General features: G+C 43.8%; 1 protein-coding gene across 1 annotated transcript; it reads right to left on the bottom strand.

Moving 5' to 3' along the window:
* Nucleotides 1–6,465: 6,465 nt before the first annotated feature.
* Nucleotides 6,466–16,285, bottom strand: SRSF7 (serine and arginine rich splicing factor 7). The gene is made up of 8 exons (XM_044289691.1): nt 16,153–16,285; nt 14,896–15,076; nt 13,066–13,242; nt 11,150–11,218; nt 9,248–9,346; nt 9,117–9,164; nt 8,112–8,144; nt 6,466–7,103 (listed from the first exon to the last, which is right to left on the bottom strand). Exons 1-8 carry the CDS (start codon nt 16,178–16,180, stop codon nt 7,049–7,051), a joined length of 690 nt encoding a protein of 229 aa, XP_044145626.1. The 5' UTR covers nt 16,181–16,285; the 3' UTR covers nt 6,466–7,048.
* Nucleotides 16,286–21,165: the final 4,880 nt, after the last annotated feature.

The following is a 21,165-nucleotide window of genomic DNA, read 5'->3' as shown; positions in this document are numbered from 1 at the left end:
ATGTATCAATGCAACACCAGGCTTACAGAAATATCTCTGTCTTTTCTCATCAAAATTTAGTTCCCCCCCGGTCTGTTCAAATTCTTTACTACAGTCCAACCACACACGGACCATGTCTGTCAATTCATCATCTTCTAACTTCCCTCTCTTCTCGTTTAACAACACTTGCCAGGTAGCACTACATAGGATGCCTCCTTTACAGACACCTTTAACTCTTCTCCAACTTACTTAATCCTTTTATGAAACGTTTGCCTCTCCTGTCCGCCACGTACTGTTCAGGTGAACAGTAACCCTTCGGGACACTTTCCTCATTTCCCATTATCTCTCGTACCTACTGAAGCCGCCTAAAGACCTCTGCATAGAGTAATCACTGGACGTGAAGACCTTTGAGTTCCGGTCAGCACACTCTGGGCTACCGCGAACCGCTCTCCACCCATCTGTGATCGTCCCCTTTATGGAGATTTGAGTCAGACACCGGGCTGAACTCCGATACAGGAACACAGGAGAACTCCGTGTCTCAGTCAATGATACTTGTCAACAGGGTCTTCACAACTTATAGGCACAACACAGTACATCAAGACTTTAAGAAAACATATGGGGTTCTTACTTTCATGCCCTCGAGGACGTCCCAGACTGCTTCCGCACCCCTCCCTCAGACGAACACCAAGAGGCTACACCAGGGGACACTTTATAGGCAAGATGACTCAATTTTCCTACCTCATATCACGGGTTGCGATCCCGGTGTCCGTTAGTGCGCCTCTCCTCGTCTGGTCTCTGGGGGTACGGGAACAGAGGGTCCAATCCTCGAGCCCCACGATTGGGCGCCAAAATTGTTCTGGTTCTGACAAAGCTGCCAGTTTGATTTGATGTACTGCTCCAAATTAATTAATTAAGATACGTGCACGGAGAGATCAGACAGACAACTCACTACATGGAGTTAATCAGTATCTCTGGTTTATTTCTGAAAACAACATGGGTTTCATGAGAGGAGGGAGTGGGAGGGGGGTGAAAGATAAAGTATATATTTTCTATTGGCTATGAACTCTCTACTTTTCTGTAACCTTGACGGCCAGAGGAAATTCCTTCTCCCTCCCCCCTGGGTGAAACCGTTACTTCTTTCTTTGTAGCTGCTTGCTTGAGCTGAACAGAAACCACAAAGAAACACATGATAAAAACACAAAGTAAGATTCTAGTTTATAGGTGTTGGCTGAATGCCTGGCCACCATCTTAGCTCAACAAGCAAGTATCCATTTTGTATCAATAGTCCATAACAGTTCTTCATCCGCAGGCCCAGGAGGCGACAATCACTATCATCCCCAAGGAAGGGAAAGACCCTGAAGCGTGTGGCAGCTATCGCCCAATCTCGCTCCTTAACACGGATTTAAAATGGTGGGCTAAATTGCTAAGTCATCGTATAGCGGGTCTGCTGCCTGGGGGAGGAGCAAGTGGGGTTTGTGCCCGGCAGGGAAGGCAGGCATAATGTTAGTCGAGTGGTAAACGCGGTTTGCTATGCTAAGAAGAAAAATATGCCTTTAATGTTACTAGGGACAGATGCGGAAAAGGCATTTGATAGGGTCATCTGGCCTTTCATGCGTAGTACCCTATTGGCGTTTGGCTTTCCTGATATGTTTGTCAGAGCGATCTTCTCCCTGTATTCTGCTCCCACAGCTCGTATTCTAGTGAACGGTACATTATCTGATCCTTTCATCATTAAGAATGGTACTAGGCAGGGGTGCCCCCTCTCCCCATCTTTATTTATATTAGTCCTTGAAACGCTTCTGCTAAAATTCAGGCAGGATCCTAGTGTTAGAGGAATTAAAATTAGAGGTGACACACAGAAAATGGCAGCATTTGCTGACGATTTGCTACTAATGGTCACTAACCCCATAGAAGCAATGAACCAAATTCTAGCCACCTTTAAAGCTTTTGGAGAGATTTCCAATTTTAAAATTAACATGGAGAAGTCAGAAGCCATTGGAGTTTCCCTAACCTCTTCCCAATTGAAAAGGATAAGAGGTATGTCCCCTTTTAAGTGGCCCTCCACGGCAATTAAATACTTGGGAGTTATGATACCAGCCAACCCTACCCAACTGTTCCAGCTCAACTATTCTCCTTTATTAACCAAAGTTCAAACGTTCTTGAATAAATCCTTGTCACCCAAGGTTTCATGGCTAGGGCGGAAAAACGTATTAACCTCCTACATTCTCCCCCACTATATATGCTTCGTTCCCTTCCGATAGCAATACCCAGATCATTCCTAAATAAAGTGAGATCGATTATGGGGAAATTCTTATGGGATAACAAAAAAGCCAGATTACCGTACTCCCTACTTATACGGAAGAGACATGGGGGAATCTCTTTACCAGATATTTCTGCCTATGTCCAAGCTATTCATCTAGAGAGATGGTTAACCTTATCCAGACCTGGGGACACTTCCCTGCATGTTAGGTTTGAGAGAGAAGTATTAGGTAAAAGAAGTTCGTACTTGCTGTGGCACAAACCTTCAACTTTAAGCCCTACGGAACTTATAAGTGTTATAACTAAAAGCACTATTAAAGAATGTCAGGGGTCGTTAGCGTTAAACCTTGGAAAAGGAAGTCTATCCCCTATATATACTCCCTTATGTCCTTTCAGATAGAGTTACAGAAACCAACCCAGTATGGGACTCTGTATCAGAACTAAAAATAGGGGACCTTTTACAATTGCCTCTCTCCACTGATATCTATGAATCTATTAAAGGTGAACCACCGAGGGTAGGCTCAGATATACAAAAATGGGACTTTGAAGTCACATGTAAGAAGTTTAAGGTATCTAAACACCAATAAAAGGTAGATCCGTCCTGGTTAGAGAATATGGTCTTATTGCCGAAATTACCAACTAAAACTTTATCTTTAATATACAGACAGATTCTAGAAAAGAGAGGAGATAACCCGCCCACTTACATTAAAGAATGGGAGAAGGAACTAGAGATTACTCTTGATGAGCCTAGTAAAGCCTTTATTTTATCTCACTCACAAGGGTTCTCCAGATGTGTCAGAGTGCAGGAGAATTCACTTAAAACTTTAACTAGATGGTATCGTACACCTGAATTCCTGCAAAAAATCAACTTACTTACCTCAAGTGAGTGCTGGAGATGTATGGAGGGGGGTGGGTAGCATTTCCCACATATGGTGGCACTGTCATAAAATTAGACGGTTCTGGGATGATGTGGAGTGTACTATGAATAAGATCTGTAGTGGGAACCTTTCTCTCTCTGCCCCTAGTCTTGTTATGGAAACACGAAGGCAAATTTACCCCTCATAAAAATAACCTTCAGACACATATGATAACGGCTGCCAAGTTGCTAGTTCCTGCATTGTGGAGAACTACAGAACCGCCGAGTATTACCATGTGGTATGAAAAAATGAATCACCTCTGCAGGATGGAGGAGTTAGCTAGTTGGGAGGCTCATAACAGACAAAAGTTTCTAGAAATTTGGCAACCCTGGCTGTTGCACATTGAAACCCAACAGGATCAGGGGTCTTGAGAGCCCCATTCTGGAAAGGTGACTGAGGAATGGAGGCACCTACCATCCCTGAAGGAAATAGGCCAGAAAGCAAAGATAGGTCTCTAGCTTAATTTGGGAACCATTATTAAGCAACCAAAATCAAGTGGAAGATGATTGAACCTAAACCATATGCTATTCAGTACACAGATTTCAGATTAAGGGGAAGGGAGTGAACCAACTCGACTCTTATGTTTTGTTTTAAGATTTTATTTCTTGTTTTTGTCCGTATATTGATCTGTGGTTTATTTTTGTACCACAAATGAGGAAAATTGATGTATAAAACTTGTAATGTCACAATGCATGATATGTGAGGTTTTGTAAACCAGATGATGTCTTTTGATGGAGGTTATACTTGTGACTTGCAACGTCTTGCTATTTTGGCCAGTTGTACTGGTCATGTCCTTTTCCTTATCACTTGAAAAAAGAATATGTAATATGGTACTCTTGTCTACTATTACAATAAAAAGAGAATGTTTAAAAAAAGAAAGGCATCCTTAGATTCTTTATCATAGCAATGCGCCAAATCATACCTCGAGCTTGGCGCTCAACAGAAAGCCTTCTTAGAGTTACTTGGGTGGGGGCTCTAGATTGTCTGGCGCGCCTGGAGGAGTTGGGTGCCGAAGACCAGGGATCTGGCGTGGCACATTCTAGACAATGGGAAGCCTGGTACCAGTTCCGGGCGTCTGCAAATTTTTCAGGTTGGTTGACCTCAGGTACTTTTACTTAACATACTCCTATTAGTTTTAATGCTATAAAATCTTGTCTGGATTACTAGTACACTCCCCTCTCTCCCTCCTTCCCCTTTTCCTCCTGTCCTGTCTTCCCCCCTCTCTCCATTCATCTTTGAATTGATGATTGCTGAATTTATATTTGTATGGAGCTATGATACTTGAATACATAATTATTCTGTGACTCATTATGTCTATGCTTTCAATAAAAACAAATTGAACCATATATAATCATACTGACATCATTTACATATATTCATTAATCATATATTAAAAATCAGCAGTTTTACTCACTGTCACTTGTTCACTCATCCACACTTGTTTGTGTTAACATATATGCTTAGTTATTATAATTATTTTGCAGACACACATAATGCCTTTATACATATGCAGTTATGTATGTCGATATTAGATGCAATATTCATTCCCAATATGAAGCATGCAAGTCTCCATGGTGATGCGTTGGGCCCGTGCAACCTTGTGTGTGATACCACTGGCATTCGTGCGATCCTAGTATTGCGCATTTGCCAGGGATAATAGGGTGATTTTTGACGTCCGATCATGTGATTAACTCACAGGATGCTTCATGTGATATTAGCACTTCACATTGATGCGATTTTGCCTTCTTGTTCACGCTTGCACACAGGAGTTTATTATCAATTATTTGCCAGGCAATACGATTGGTCAACAGGTGTATTTAGTATGTGCCCCTCTGTGATGATGCCACCCACAGACAAATGTTTGCTGAAATGCACTTCGGAGCTGGCACCATCCCAGAGGAAGCACAGTATGAGTAATGGATCTTCTATTGTACATTTGAAACCCATTGCACTGTTATTACAATGTGAGTGTCTTCCTCTTGTGGATACCACCTTTTCCCTGCACCTGTTTTCATGTATTATTATACTAATTGTATTAACAGTTTTAATATTCTATGCAGTCTGGTACTTTTTTTTTATTGGGTTTTAATGCTGTACAGAGACTGATTCCATTCAGTATTATTCCAAAGTTTTGAACAAAGCAACTTCAGATGAAGCACCCATAGCTTGCTTCGCTCAACACTACCCAGAACTATAACTTTAATTTTCTGTTCACACAGCTGTATGAGGGCTTGTTTTTTTGCTGGGCAAGTTATACTTTCTAATGCCACCATTTAATATTGTATAGGATATAGTGTGAAGCAGGAAATATATCCTTCCAAATAGGGTGGAATTGGGGAGGCAGAATGCAATTCCGCCTTTTTTTTATGGCATTTACTATGTGGTAAAACTGAATTGTGTTCTTCATTCTCCAGGTCAGTACAACACTGAAAAATAACTTTTGAAACTTTTTTTTATCACCATATTCTGACCTCCATAACTTTCATAGCTATGTCTACAGAGATTTGTGGGGGCTCAACTTTTGATGGACAATCTATGGGTTTTGATAATTCCATTTTGGGGCGTTGTGACTTTTTGATCACTTTAATGAATTTTTATTTGTTCTGTTCTATCATTCACCCTATGGGGGCCAGCTTTAATGTCAGGAAAGGGTGATGTATTACTGCCTGCCCCTGTAAACCAGTGCAGCAGTTGCAGAGAGAACAGAGCCTCTAGGTTTAACAACAATGCTCTTGTTGTTGCTAGAGGCTCATTTGCATATATTAAAATTTCTATGCAATGTGGACACATATGAACATGGGACTAACACAGATTCCTTCAGCTGCCAAGTGCACATGTGACAGGTCAGCCAGTGTCATAGGTACAGATCTGCTGACAGATGTCCTTTAACATTTTTTGCTTTGAAAGGAGTTTTTATTTATAGGGGCACATTTATTCAAGACCAGCATTTTAGATGCCGGTCTTAATAAAGCCCTGCACTGGATCTGCTTCAGTTATGAAGAGACACTGGCCTCTACATAACTTTGGCGGATCCTTCGTCAGTGCCAAATGTAAGACAGCTTCCTTGTAGTCTTACATTTAGGCCTTTTTCTATGCCTGACACAGGCATAGCAAATGGTAAATGAGATGGTTAATTGTGGGCGGGGATGGGAGGCCCTAGCATGATTGGGAGGAAGTTGCTGTGCAACAAATTTGCACATGAAATACAGCTAAATTAGGTGCATTTTAGATTTAAAAATTACAGGGGGTCATTTATCAGCTAGAATAAGCCACAGAGGACTGCACAAGAGAAAAAAAAAATGAACACAACTGGAAAAAAACAAAATTTATTTAGAACATCACATATGCTGAAGTCCTAAGAACTGCAGTTGTAAAGCTTTAGACAACTCCAAAAAAAAAGTGTTTTATACAAGCTGCTCGTCACAACAGATGTGCAACACAGGTCTTCACACAGCGCCACAATATGGATATGCAGAATGAAACATAGGGGGCACAACCATATACATTATTCCAGATGGTGGACCATACTGCTAGAGATCAGCTGTAATACAAGGTAGCCCAGCAGCTGTCTGCCAAGACCAACACATCCATATATTACTAAAGAGCTCTCAAGTAGGCATGCGATTCAAGCATGTTGTTATTTCACTACACAGGTTTTAAGATGGGCCTATCCACTCATGCACCCCTCAGTATGCCTGCACTTTTTGAATTTGAAAAGCTAGTCATGACAGTCAACATTCAATGAACAAGTACTTTTAAATTTCAAGATACAAAAGTTTCACTATCAGATGACAGGATATAACATACATTGTACGCTAGCCTACCAAAGTGACCATTTAAAACAAAGTATTCCAAGATGAAGAGTAAAGGGAAAAAAAAAATGCAGCAAGTATCTAGCCATTCCTCTCTGGGCTTACGCTCCTTCGTGGACTTGCGGATGGCGAGCGGCTGCAAACAAGAAACAAACCAGCAATTTAGTATTTTAACTGAACCAGAACTTCAAAGGCATCACATCTATAAAATTGTATCAAATTAAACACTTTAGACCCCTCAATAAAAGGGCCAACCCTTGAGTTAATTATGCAATTACAGGGAGTTTAGAGTGCATTATTGTAGTACACATGCAATAAAAATTCAGTTTTTTTCCAAGTACATTTTCCTCACTGGTTGTGTTGATCCTTCTGATCACCTTCTACGGCATTCAGAAGTGGACCAGCATGCTCAGTAGCTTCCCTGCTGCCTTCATGCACACCACTGTCTGTTTTGTGTAGACGCACTGACTTTAATGGGTTTGTGGTCCACTTTTTGTGGACACTCAGCTTTTTTTGCGGAACAGACAAACAGTGTGATTTCTGCTTCTGTATGTCTGTTCCATAAAAAAAGGTAGAACATGTCCAATACTTGGCAGCAAAAATGTGGACCTACTGAAGTCCACAGTATGTATTTTTTTCTGAAAATGAATACAGTTCACAAGACCAAAAGAAGGTGATGCAGCAAAGTCAATCATTCTCGTTTCCAAATTCTCAGAAGCACATCACTAAATCTCCCTCTAGACCAGACATGCTCAACCTGCGGCCCTCCAGCTGTTGCAAAACTACAACTCACAGCATGCCCGAACAGCCTACAGCAGGGCATTGTGGGAGTTGGTTTGAGCATGCCTGCTCTAGACCAAAGATGCCCAACTTGCGGCCCTTCAGCTGTTGCAAAACTACCAGCATGCCCGGATAGTCTACAGATATAAGGGCATGTTAGGAGTTTGTTTTGCAACAGCTGGGGGGCCACAGGTTGGACATCCCTGCTCTAGACAATATAGAAGGCCATTTTCGGGTGGGGTAATAAGGGATAAACAAGAGGTAGCGGTTTTGTCTCAGCCACTCACAGGAAGGGAAGATAGATAAGCCCCTTAAATACCTTGGGTATAAACATTACGCTATAGGAAAAGTAAATAGTACATACCTTCTTTTGGGAGAAGCAGATCTTGACTTTGATCTACAAGAAAAAAATAAAAACCATTTACCTTTACATAGACTAGAAAAGGAGAAAGCATTTGCAGGTTCATAGTGAAATTTAAGACTACCAATTAGATTTTTTGTGGCATTTTTCTTTAATGCAAGTGGCGCAGAAAAAAAATAAAGTGTACTTAGTTCACAAAAACTATAATAACTTCACACAATACCAAAATTCACACAAAACCACAATTGTGAGAGGGAAGAATTAATTGGGGAACCACTTTACTGCTAAATTACCCGCTGCTGCAGCCTGTTGTGCCATTTGACCCCAACAACGCACAGAGACTAACTTCATGTGGGCAGAACCTTACCAGTCTTCTAGAACACGGCCAGCAGTACCAGCATTTTATATTTGAAACAATTTTAAAGAGGACCTTTCACCACTCCTGACATGCCTATTTAATAGCTCCCCACGTACTAACTTTTCTGGAGCATCTATTCTTATGTCTGTATGTTGTCCCATTCCTCACTAGAAGTTATGAATGAATTTCTATTAGCCTGCAGTAAGGGTATATATGGGAGGGAACTAGTTAGGTGGGGTGCCTGCACAGTCTGAAAAGGCAGCACTGATTGGATAGAGTCAGTCTGTGCAGATACCACAGCCCCCAACTTGTTACCTCCCCTCTGTCTCCTTAATGCAGACTGCTATAAAATTAATGCATAACTTCTAGTATAAATAAAGCAATGGCGCAACAGCCATAATAGATGCTCCAGAATTATTAGTACGTGGGGAATGTAGGAAGCTATTAAAATAGGAATGTCAGGAGCGGCAAAAGGTCCTCTTTAATGGCACTACTAGTCCTGTTCAGCACATGAGAATATTTTACCAAGCACAGGACAGTTCACATCATAGCACAGGCTGAAAACTAACTAATCTGTTCGCAACTGGTCAAATGCTGCATCTAACCACCATATTATACAAACGCATGAATTTACAACAGTGGAATCTTACCTGCTTCTGGGGCGTGAGGCAGACCGGGACCTTGAGCGAGACCTAGATCTGAAAATGGTTCATTGTTATTTAACTTTGTCAACTAGTGTTTCATTTGGTAGCAAACTTCCTGTTGTATAATATTCACTTACCTGGATCTTTTAACTGAAGGAGGAGATCGGGTTCTGCGTGGAGATCTTGACCTACGAGGGGAGCCAGATCTCGATCTACGGGGAGATCCAGACCTAGACCTACAGAACAGGATTGTACATAATATTATGAGAATTTGGTGACGCTAAACCATGTACATAGTTCAACTTGTAAGCTACATGACTGAAGCTAAAGTATGTGACCCATAGATGCAAATTGAATGGTTTTTCTGTTGCCATCTTCAAGATTCACATCAGTAGGAGCAGCGCTGTATAACCAGCCCCGTTCACTGCACAATGGATGAAGCTGTGACGCTCCAGTGCCGACTTCCAGGCGTAAAGAGGACTGACACATGCATCCCTGCCAATCAGATAGCCTATACTCGGATCCGCAGTTATCAGTGATGGCTAACCTCGCACTGCAGCTGTGGTGAAACTACGACTCCCAGCATGCTCCATTTATTTCTATAGAGTTCTAAAAGCAGCCAAGCAGGGGGGGGGGGGGGGGGGGGGTCTTGGGAGTTGTAGTTTTACCACAGCTGGAGTGCCAAGGTTAGCCATCACTGGTAAAAAAGAGTGAACACCCCTTAAAATAGAAGTCATTTAGCAATGTTTCAGAAGTGATACTTGACATTTCGTACTCAGATTGACAAGCAGCATGGCAGAAGTCCAGATAACTTCCCCCCTCTAATGCCCCAGTTTGCCTGATATCCTAGTTTATTGCTGCATCGAAATAGTGTACAACACAGTATAACATGATAAAGACCATAAACAGCAGCAGTGGACAGGAGGAGTGTGCACTGCGTCTCCTCTTACAGCTGATCGGCGGGGGTCTCTGTGTTGGAGCCCCAGCCAATCTGATATCGATGACCTATCCTGAGGATAGGTCATCAATATTAAAAGCCTAGACATCAATTTATGCCAACTTTAGGAGACCAGTGGGCAACCCTAGTCAGTGAGATCTAGAGAACTGCAAGAGTAGGACCACCCGCTAGAGTCCTAAGCTCAGAATGAGCAGGGACTTAAGGAGCAAGATACAAATTACTGAATCTTCACTCAGTATTAATCAGATTTGTATCCTGCTCTGTGTCCAAATCCCTAGTGTATAGTAAGCCTACAGTGCTGGATCAGAAACTTATTCCAAAACGGTCACTTTCCGTTGTTACACGATAGAGTTCTATGTCCAAGGAAGTGAATGCCACGCCAAGCATTTGTGCCATTTCCTAGCACACAGAGCTGTCCGAGTTGCCCACAGCAACCAGATTCCACCTTTTATTTTCCAAAGGAGCTGTGAAAAATGAAAGGTAGTTGCCCATAAAAACAGATTCCAAGTCTGTTTTCCTTTACACAAGTTTGATAAATCTCCCCCAGAAAGTTCTGAACTTCAGTTAAAGGGGTTGTCCAGGTTCAGAGCTGAACATGAGCATCGGAGCAGTTCATGCTCCGATGCTCTCCTTTGCCCTGCGCTAAATCGCGCAGGGCAAAGGCATTTTTCTGAGTTCCGGTGACGTACCGGGGCTCTCTATGGGGCTGACAGGCAGCCCGGTGACGTCACCGGCACTGATGGGCGGGATTTGGCTCTGCCCTAGCCAGTAAAACGGCTAGGGCAGAGCTAAAGCCCACCCCTCAGAGCCGGTGACGTCACCAAACACACTGCTGGGCGGAAGTTACCGCCCGGCAGTGTGTTATTGTAAACACAAGAGCCCGTGCCCTGTGCGATCCAGCGCAGGGCACTGGAGCGCATCGGAGCATGAGATGCTCCGATGCCAGGCTCAGGAGGGCTGCCGGGGTGAAAATAAGGGTATGTCCGGGTTCAGCTCTGAACCCGGACAACCCCTTTAATTTGTCTCCACGCTGAAATACATTTCAATAAAACTTCAACAGAAAAAGCAACTCAAAGCTCACCTTCTGCTACGGCTTCTAGAACGAGTGTATCGCCTTCCCCGGGATCTGGAGTGAGAACGGGACCTGGATCTGAATATTTAAAATATAGTTAGTCTATATTCAGAAGCCAATGATTATGTAACCTACAATCAGGCAGTAATGAGTCTGATATCAGGAAACCTATTTGCCTTGAATAGAGCTACCTAGGAGAAACTGGTTAAAAAGGAGTTTCACTTTACAATAAAAATTACAACTAAATAATAAAAAAAAATAAAAAAATTAAATTAAATAAAAAAATAAAATAAAAAACAAACAAGACTAGAATTTGTAGTAAATAAACCTTGCAAGTCTGCAGGTCGACCCTCTTTGGCCCAAGGTCTAGAAGATCTAGACGGTCTAGAAGGATCTACCAGCCGATCACTTCATCTACTGTAGGTCTTCAATCTAACGACGATCATACTGACAGCCATATGAGCCAGGTGAGGCTTGATTGACGCATGAAGGTTTTTTCTAGGTGGGAATGTGGTCAATCTGTAGTTCTTTTCTAAACCGGAGGGCAGCCCCAATTGTATGCCAATATTACTCTGATACGGCGATCACAGTAGATCTTAGATTTCAAGGCCTCTACAGAATCTTAAAGGATGATCTAGTTGTAGAAGGCTTGAGGGGATCTGGCCTCTTATGCTGATCACCTCAAGGTCTAGCAGAATCATTAGGTCGGATTTGCAAGGCGCCTCAGCATGAAATCTTAAGGCTCGTGACATTCTGAATCAAGTCGACTGACTCAAACGAAGAAACCTGTAAGGTTTTGACCAGGTTGATTATTAATATACTTGAACAGTTCAAATTATTACACAAGCCAAATGCACAAAAAAAAAGCAGCAGTCCATTGTAAACTCCACTAACTGCCCCTCCTCAGCTACTGAGACTACAGGACCCACTAACATTCTTATCACCTTCATGTCAAACTCCCCATCATGCATACAATGGACTAAAGTTCCTGTCACCTACCCGACTTCTCTGTCCAATACTGGATAAGGGCTCGTTCCCACAACAGTGCCGTTTTGTGCGGTCTCCAAATCCCAGATGCGCAAAAGAGGAATGGAATAGGAGGCCCATTATAGAAATGCCTATTCTTGTCCGCAAAACAGACAATAGGACAGAACTAAATTTTTGTGGGGCCATGCAACGGATGCGGACAGCACACAGAGTGCTGTCTGCATCTGTTGCGGACCCATTGAAATGAATGGTTCCGTATACGGAATGCAGAAAACGGCCCGTATACGAACGCAAAATAAGTTTGCGTGAACAAGCCCCAATTCTTATAATCGCGTTGGAGCGCCACGGTTACTTCTCCTGAACATTTATGAATAACCTGACAGTCCGCACTGACCGGACAATGTCAGTGGGTAGAGTATACCCAACTGGTAACGCTCATTTGTCAACAGTCAGCAATCTCCAGGAGGAATAACAGAGGAACGATACAATCCAGAATTAAGAATTAGTCACTAAAACAAGAGTCAGGAGTGGTGGCAGGAACGCTTGACAATTAAATCCAAACGTGTCCAACATTTAGTCTTAGGGCAAATGAAAATCACCATAAAGTGATTAATGCTACACAGTAGATTGTATCCATAGTCATAGGGAAATTTAGAGTGTCATTAACACTGATGTCTTTGCTGTAAATTACTGCATACTGGACTGTGCAGAGGAGTCGTTCAGAGTCAAATCTTTATGCCGCCACTACTGCCCACAGACTTGTTTGACACATTTGTGCACAACCAATACCATTCTATACTATAAAATCCTCCCGTCTTACACTAGGCCCCATATGGATCCATACTGCCCATGGAAAAGGACTGCCGCTGTAGGACTATCACTGCAAGCTGTTTGTATCACTGAACATCTGGTTATACTTATCAAAGAACCTGACGTACCTGCTTCTTCTCCGTCTGCTGTATCTTAGACAGTCATAAGCATAGTGACCCTTTTCACCACACTCATAACATCTATCACTTGGGTCAAAGGGACGGCGTGCCGGGGGTCTGTCATAGCGAGATCGGCGCGGCATGCCTGTGGACAGTTCTACTCTAACTCTTGAGCCGCAAATAACCCTGTAAAGATAAAAAAAAAAAAAAAAAAAAAAAAAAATTTCTTACAATGAATTGTTTGAAACTTATCAAGATAAAATCTGAACTTTACTAGCCGCTACCAGAGGTTAACATATCCAATCCCGAAAGTCAGAAAAAATATATAATCGTGCATTATGACATGCAAGCTTTATTACAAGAAATCCTTCAAGAAAGGCCGGTTTCTCACAAGCGAGTTCAACAGTGTCTGCAAGAGCTCCCGTCCTGATCTATGTGGCACTGATAGGATTGCATTGAACACACTCATGTGAAGCCAGCCTAAGGGCTCATGCACACAACTGCATCGATGGCACATTAAAGTGGTTGTCCGGGTTCAGCTCTGAACCCAGACATACCCATATTTTCACCCAGGCAGCCCCCCTGATGTTAACATCTCATGCTCCGATGCGCTCCCTTGCCCTGTGCTAGATCGATGCAGGGTGTTTGGTGAGGTCACCGACTGATGGGCAAGCTTTAGCGCTGCCCTAGCTGTTTTACTGGCTAGGGCAGCGCTAAACCACACCCATCAGTGCTGGTGACATCACCGATCTTCCTGGCAGCCCCATGGAGAGCCCAGTGTGTCACCGGGACTCCAGAAAATGCCTTTGCCTTGCGTGATTTTGCACAGGGCAAAGGAGAGATTTGGAACTGCTACAATGCTCAATTCAGGTGGGGGCTGCCTGTGTGAAAATGGAGCTCTGAACCCGGACAGCCCCTTTAAAAGGGAATCTGTCACTAGCGATTTACCCAAAAATTTTCCCCATGAATCCATGTTTAAAAGAGTACCTGTTTTCCATCTGTGTTCTTCTTTTGATTGTGAGTCTTGTCATTTCTTCAAAAAAGCGATTCTTCTGATATGTAAATGACGCTGTAAGGAGCCCAGAGGGGCGTTATTCTTTCTCCACGGTGCCCAGGAACGCCCCTCTGAAGTGCAGTGCCCGCCTAAGTTTGAAAACTAATAGCGCCTCCCAGAGGCGAGGCTAAGTGTTCAACACCCACCCCCCCCAGTGCTGCACTCTGCAGCAAACACCCCGATCCTCCTCTCGCCGGCACCCCAAATCCCGTGCAGGTGCAGTGCCGTCAGTCATCTTATAGCTCAGGCAATCATCGGCACTGTGCCTGCGCGGGATTTGGGATGCCGGCGAGAGGAGGATCGGGGTGTTTGCTGCAGAGTGCGGCGCTGGGGGGGGGGGGGCGGGTGTTGAGCACTTAGCCTCGCCTCTGGGAGGCGATTTAGATGAACTGGGAGGAGTTCTTAGTTTTCAAACTTAGGCAGGCACTGCACTTCAGAGGGGCGTTCCTGGGCACCGTGGAGAAAGAATAACGCCCCTCTGGGCTCCTTACAGCGTCATTTACATATCAGAAGAATCGCTTTTTTGAAGAAGTGACAAGATTCACAATCAAAAGAAGAACACAGATGGAAAACAGGTACTCTTAAACATGGATTCATGGGGGGGAAAAAATTGGGTAAATCGCTGCCCCCTGTAGTCCCTTTAAGGCTGGGTCTACAGGGGGCAGCTGCTGAACATAGACAGAACTTCTGCCTGGCTATAGGCTGCAGTGGCTAGGTGATGTACATGAGGCCTAAGTCATAGTAGGGTATAATTTCACGCAAGACAGAACCAGTCAGGCACATACTTTCCGTCCAAGCCTCGCACAGCGTCTTCTGCGTCTCGTGTGTCTTCAAACTCTACAAAAGCAAAACCAGGCGGGTTCCGGGCAATCCAGACTGTGCGCAGAGGGCCATAATAACTAAACGCACGCTCCAACTCTCCTTTGCCAGCCCCGGTGCCTAGATTACCAACATAGACTTTTGCCTCTGAAAAGAGAAGAGTGAATGTCAGTACAGAAAACATTTCACGACCAATGGTTGTGCACAACAGATACACATACAAGGCCCAACATAGCTACTTTTCTGGGGCTATTCCTTATCCTCTCCCCAATGTATACATTTACAACACAATATTAAAGGGTTATTTCAGTAATAAGTTATCCCCATAAGATCGGTGGGGTGCATGACAGACCACAAAAACAGGCACGGCAGGTAGAGCATGCACACTGTCGCTCCAGCAATTCCACAGAGATGAACGGAGCTGCAGTGTGTGGGGGAGGGGGACACCTCATTCAGGTTTAGGTCTCCTATTACTTAAAGGGGTTGTCCGGTTTCCAATATTGATGACCTCTCCTTGGGATAACCGGAGGATAGGTCAAACACTAGACACAGACAATGCCTGTGATCACCTGCATCACAGCAGTAGCCAGGATATGGCTCTACACACCAATGGCTTATGGGAGCCAGCCAACAACTCCAGGGCACCTCCATTGTATACAGACCACAAAACCACTTTATGGCATCAGACACCTCATTGGAGGACCTACAGCAAGATCTTACAGATACAACCAAAAGCCCCAAATCACCAATATACTGAAGTAAGAAATTCCATATCACACGAGTGCTCACAAGGAGGCAGATCAGTGTCACATAATCACCCGTAACAGGGTGACACACCCGGGCTGCACACGGAAGCAGCGCGCCACTGTGCGGCCGTTACACACCACGAGGCCTGGCCGATAGACACGCCCACCGCAGGGCTCCCCCAACGATCGTTACACGACAGCAGGGCCTCCACACCCGGGCCGCCCGCTACAAGTAGTCCGGTTACTTACAAGCCGCTCACACCAATAACTGAGCCTAACAACACGCAGATAAACTGCAACCCGCCATTACCAGAGAGGTCGGCCACACAAAGCGCCAGACACGTGACCGGCGCACGCTGCAAAATGGCGACTGGGCCAAACGCGCCTCCAGCAGCGGGAAAAGGGAAACGTCCCGCTGCACAGACATCGCACAGCAAAGACCTCTACACACCTCCTGAATGCCGTGTGCACACTCACCTCCGCTATACCGACCGTACCGCGACATACCTGCAGGCTACCTCACCACCAGTCGTGACTAGACCGCAGCAGCGCGCCTCTTGGCTCTATAAGAGACACCAACGCTCGCCACTGTCCTGGACGGCAGTTATTGGTTGGCTGCCGTGACGTCATCACCAGCCCCGCCTGGTTTCGAGCGGACGTGCTTTTTGTGTAGCTACATGGGGGCGGGTCCCTGGTGGCCATGGAGCTTCACTACACACATTCTGCGCGCCTCTTTGTGTTAGTTCCCGCAGTCATACTGTAGTAATGGCTGCTGCTTCACCCAATTACACTGTAGTAATGGCTGATGTTTCGTACAGTCACACTGTAGTAATGGCTGATTGTTCCTGCAGTCACACTGTAATAATGGCTGATAATTCCTGCAGTCACACCGTGGTAATGGCTGCTGCTTCACCTAGTTACACTGTAGTAATGGCTGATGTTTCGTACAGTCACACTGTAGTAATGGCTGCTCCTTCCCATAGTTACACACTGTAGTAATGGCTGCTGGTTCCTACAGTGACTGTAGTAATGGCTGATAATTCCCGCAGTCACACTATAGTAATGGCTGCGGCTTCCTGCAGTCAGACTGTAGTAATGGCTGATGGTTCCCGCAGTCACACTGTAGTAATGGCTGCTGCTTCCGTCAGTCACACTATAGTAATAGCTGATGGTTCCTACAGTCAGACTGTAGTAATGGCTGATGGTTCCCGCAGTCACACTGTAGTAATGGCTGATGGTTCCCGCAGTCAGACTGTAGTAATAGCTGATGGTTCCTACAGTCACACTGTAGTAATGGTTTCCTCTAAGAGAAACATGAATGCCACAAACTAGTAAATATGCGCCTGTAGATGGTGCTTTATATCATGGTAACAAGCCCATTCACCTCTGCTCCTCCTCGTAAAGCTGTGTGACATGCATTTTTGGAGGCTAAGGGTCCCTTACAGGCCCAGTGTGGGGCTAAAATAGGTCACCCTGCAGTAATTTAAAGGAACTTTACACCGCTAATGCAAACTGCATGGGGGAAGAATGATCATTAGTACAATTGTTCACCCCTAACGCATATAGTTGTCAGCCATCCCTGTGTACATAGGGAAATATACTGATGCTGAGGGCAAATTTTTATTTTATCCAGGTCAAGACTGGGCCATGTAACCCCCCTCCCCCATCCAGATCTGGCTCATTTTCAGTTTTTTTAGTACATGTACCTTTTTTTCCCATTTGGTTATGTAAGTATTTTTTGCACATCTTTTGATCATACATGGGGCTTTATTTCTGTCATTTTTTTTTTTTTTAAGGGAGGGGGGTACATATATTTTTTTTATTATTTCCTTTTTCCTTAATGGTCATTTTGATATATGGGATGTATGGGCTAGTGTGGCTGGGGGCGGCTAGAAGTTTCGGTGCGGTGGTGTGGTTTTTTTTGTCTATTTTTTTACACTTTGTGCCCTTTATAATGTCACAAAAGACATTGGGGCCATCTAACATCACATGAGTGCTGGGACCGGAGCAGGAAGTGGCATTGCCGCCTCCTGATCTGTACACACAGTGCTGTGTATACATTGAAGGGGAACCCAGCTGTCACTGACAGCAGACTCCCCCTCCAGCGGCTGCCATCTCTGGATGGATGTTTTAAAACGTCCGTTCAGAGATGTATGCTGACCTCCCAAACATATATATTCAATGGGTAGTTGGCAAATGGTTTTTCGGGGTACAAATATTAATGACCTCTCCTTAGGACAGGTAATCAGTATTAGATTGATGATGGTCATACACCCAGGATCTGATCTGCTGTTTTGGGCAGTCGCTGGCACCTGAAACTGTACAGTGTACAGAGCTGGAAGCAGACAGCTCTGTACACCCTGTAGTGGCCATGACGGGGTATTGCCGCTCAGGTCACATTCAAGTGAATGGGAGCTGAGCTGCAGTATGCCAATTCTGGAAACTGCTCGCTGTACGTAGCATTCCGCTTCCACTCCGTATACTGTATATTTTCCGGCGCTGTGGCTGCCTGAAACTGCTGACCAGAGGGGTTGCCGGGTGCCCTGAGGATCTCTATAAGACGGAAACCTAACACTAAATACTACCTGTTATGTGCCATAATGGCCACGATAAAATTCAGGGAGTGCAGGTTCCACTCTGCTTTTACCATTTTTGGTGCCATAACGGCCTCCATTAAATCCAGGGATGCAGGTACCAGCGTGCATGCTGAGCCCACTCTATACTTCTCCTGGTACCAGATGGCTTACAATAAATACAATGAGAGCAGGCTACAGCTTTATACTTTTTAAACATTTTTTATTATTTATTTATTTTCAAATACATTATAAAAAATCCCCAAATTTTCATAATTCTATACATATTATTAAACATCAACATCCCAAAAACCTAACACAACCACAACGTATGGAGAGAGAGAAAGGGGGGAAAAAAAGGAAACCAAGCTTATATACCATTAATCCACTGATTCCATATTTTGTTCAAGACCGTCCTACCTCCAATTATCACATACAGGTTCTTCTCAAATAATTAGCATATTGTGATAAAGTTCATTATTTTCTGTAATGTACTGATAAACATTAGACTTTTATATATTTTTGATTCATTACACACCAACTGAAGTAGTTCAAGCCTTTTATTGTTTTAATATTGATGACTTTGGCATATAGCTCATGAAAACCCAAATTTCCTATCTCAAAAAATTAGCATATTTCATCTGACCAATAAAAGAAAAGGGTTTTTAATAAAAAAAAAGTCAACCTTCAAATAATGATGTTCAGTTCTGCACTCAATACTTGGTCGGGAATCCTTTTGCAGAAATGACTGCTTCAATGCGGCGTGGCATGGAGGCAATCAGCCTGTGGCACTGCTGAGGTGTTATGGAGGCCCAGGATGCTTCGATAGCGGCCTTAAGCTCATCCAGAGTGTTGGGTCTTGCGTCTCTCAACTTTCTCTTCCCAATATCTCACAGATTCTCTATGGGGTTCAGGTCAGGAGAGTTGGCAGGCCAATAGAGCACAGTAATACCATGGTCGGTAAACCATTTACCAGTGGTTTTGGCACTGTGAGCAGGTGCCAGGTCGTGCTGAAAAATGAAATCTTCATCTCCATAAAGCTTTTCAGCAGATGGAAGCATGAAGTGCTCCAAAATCTCCTGATAGCTAGCTGCATTGACCCTGCCCTTGATAAAACACAGTGGACCAACACCAGCAGCTGACATGGCACCTCAGACCATCACTGTCTGTGGGTACTTGACACTGGACTTCAGGCATTTTGGCATTTCCCTCTCCCCAGTCTTCCTCCAGACTCTGGCACCTTGATTTCCGAATGACATGCAAAATTAGCTTTCATCCGAAAAAATTACTTTGGACCACTGAGCAACAGTCCAGTGCTGCTTCTCTGTAGCCCAGGTCAGGCGTTTCTGCCGCTGTTTCTGGTTCAAAAGTGGCTTGACCTGGGGAATGCGGCACCTGTAGCCCATTTCCTGCACACGCATGTGGATGTTTCTACTCCAGACTCAGTCCACTGCTTCCGCAGGTCCCCCAAGGTCTGGAATCGGTCCTTCTCCACAATCTTCCTCGGGGTCCGGTCACCTCTTCTCGTTGTGCAGCGTTTTCTGCCACACTTTTTCCTTCCCGCAGACTTCCCACTGAGGTGCCTTGATACAGCACTCTGGGAACAGCCTATTCGTTCAGAAATTTCTTTCTGTGTCTTACCCTCTTGCTTGAGGGTGACAATGATGGCCTTCTGGACAGCAGTCAGGTCGGCAGTCTAACCCATGATTGCGGTTTTGAGTAATGAACCAGGCTGGGAGTTTTTAAAAGCCTCAGGAATCTTTTGCAGGTGTTTAGAGTTAATTCGTTGATTCAGATGATTAGGTTAATAGCTCGTTTCGAGAACCTTTTCATGATATGCTAATTTTTTGAGATAGGAATTTTGGGTTTTCATGAGCTGCATGCCAAAATCATCAATATTAAAACAATAAAAGGCTTGAACTACTTCAGTTAGTGTGTAATGAATCTAAAATATATGAAAGTCTAATGTTTATCAGTACATTACAGAAAATAATGAACTTTATCACAATATGCTAATTTTTTGAGAAGGACCTGTATTATCTTTTCCATTCTAATCATATTATTCACAGATGTTTTCCATTCACACACCGATGGTTCATCTTTTTTATTCCAGTTACCGGTATTCAAAATTAGAAATCTTGCCTGGAATAAAAGCTTACAGAGTGCCTGTTTTAAGCTACTTTCACACTCGAGTTTGGTGCTGATCCGTCAGTGATCTGCACAAACGCTTCTGTTCAGAATGAAGACTGATCTCACAAACGGAAAGCCAAAACGCCGGTGTGAAAGTAGACTTAAAACCTTGCAAAGTTTCAGATTACGTACACCCCCCAATATACAAGCTACAGGATCATCGTATATCTGTACCCCTAAAACACTATCAATCATGTGTATTATTTCATTCCAGTACCTAAATAATTTGGGGCATCTCCATAATAACTGTATAAGACCTGCTTGTTGTTCGCCACATCTTAAACACTCATCTGTCGCTCTTAAGCCCATTTTATTTAACTTTCGAGGTGTACGATATAATCTATGAATAAGGAAAAAATGAGAAACCCAATGTGAGGCCCTTTTTGAGACCAAAGGTCTACTTTTCAAAACATCCACCCATTTTTCTTCCGAGAGGCCATCAATATCCTTTCTCCATTTTCCTTTTGCTGGAATTTTGCTCTCTACTTGTATTACTCTCATTAACATGTTATATCTCCTAGAAATATTTTCATTAGGCCTTTTTCACATGACAGTTTTTTTTTTCTTCGTTTACGGGACGTTTTTTGCGTTCCGTATACGGAACCATTCATTTCAATGGGTCCGCAAAAAAAAACCCAGAATGTACTCCATATGCATTCTGTTTCCATATTTCCGTTCAAAGAAATGCATCCATATGTTTTCTGTATCCATTCAGTTTTTGCGGAAC

Source organism: Bufo gargarizans, chromosome 4 (assembly GCF_014858855.1).
Source record: "Bufo gargarizans isolate SCDJY-AF-19 chromosome 4, ASM1485885v1, whole genome shotgun sequence".
NCBI lineage: Eukaryota > Metazoa > Chordata > Amphibia > Anura > Bufonidae > Bufo > Bufo gargarizans.
Note: the sequence above shows the minus strand (reverse complement) of the source record. Positions and strands in the feature narration are given on the sequence as shown.

Excerpts from the sequence above, each read along its gene's own strand:
- SRSF7 (XM_044289691.1), bottom strand. The coding sequence starts at position 16,180 with ATGTCGCGGTACGGTCGGTATAGCGGAG. Across the intron at positions 13,243-14,895 it reads GTGCGAGGCTTGGACGGAAA|GGTTATTTGCGGCTCAAGAG; the intron begins GTATGTGCCTGA and ends TTATCTTTACAG. Across the intron at positions 11,219-13,065 it reads AGCAGACGGAGAAGAAGCAG|ATCCAGGTCCCGTTCTCACT; the intron begins GTACGTCAGGTT and ends TTAAATATTCAG.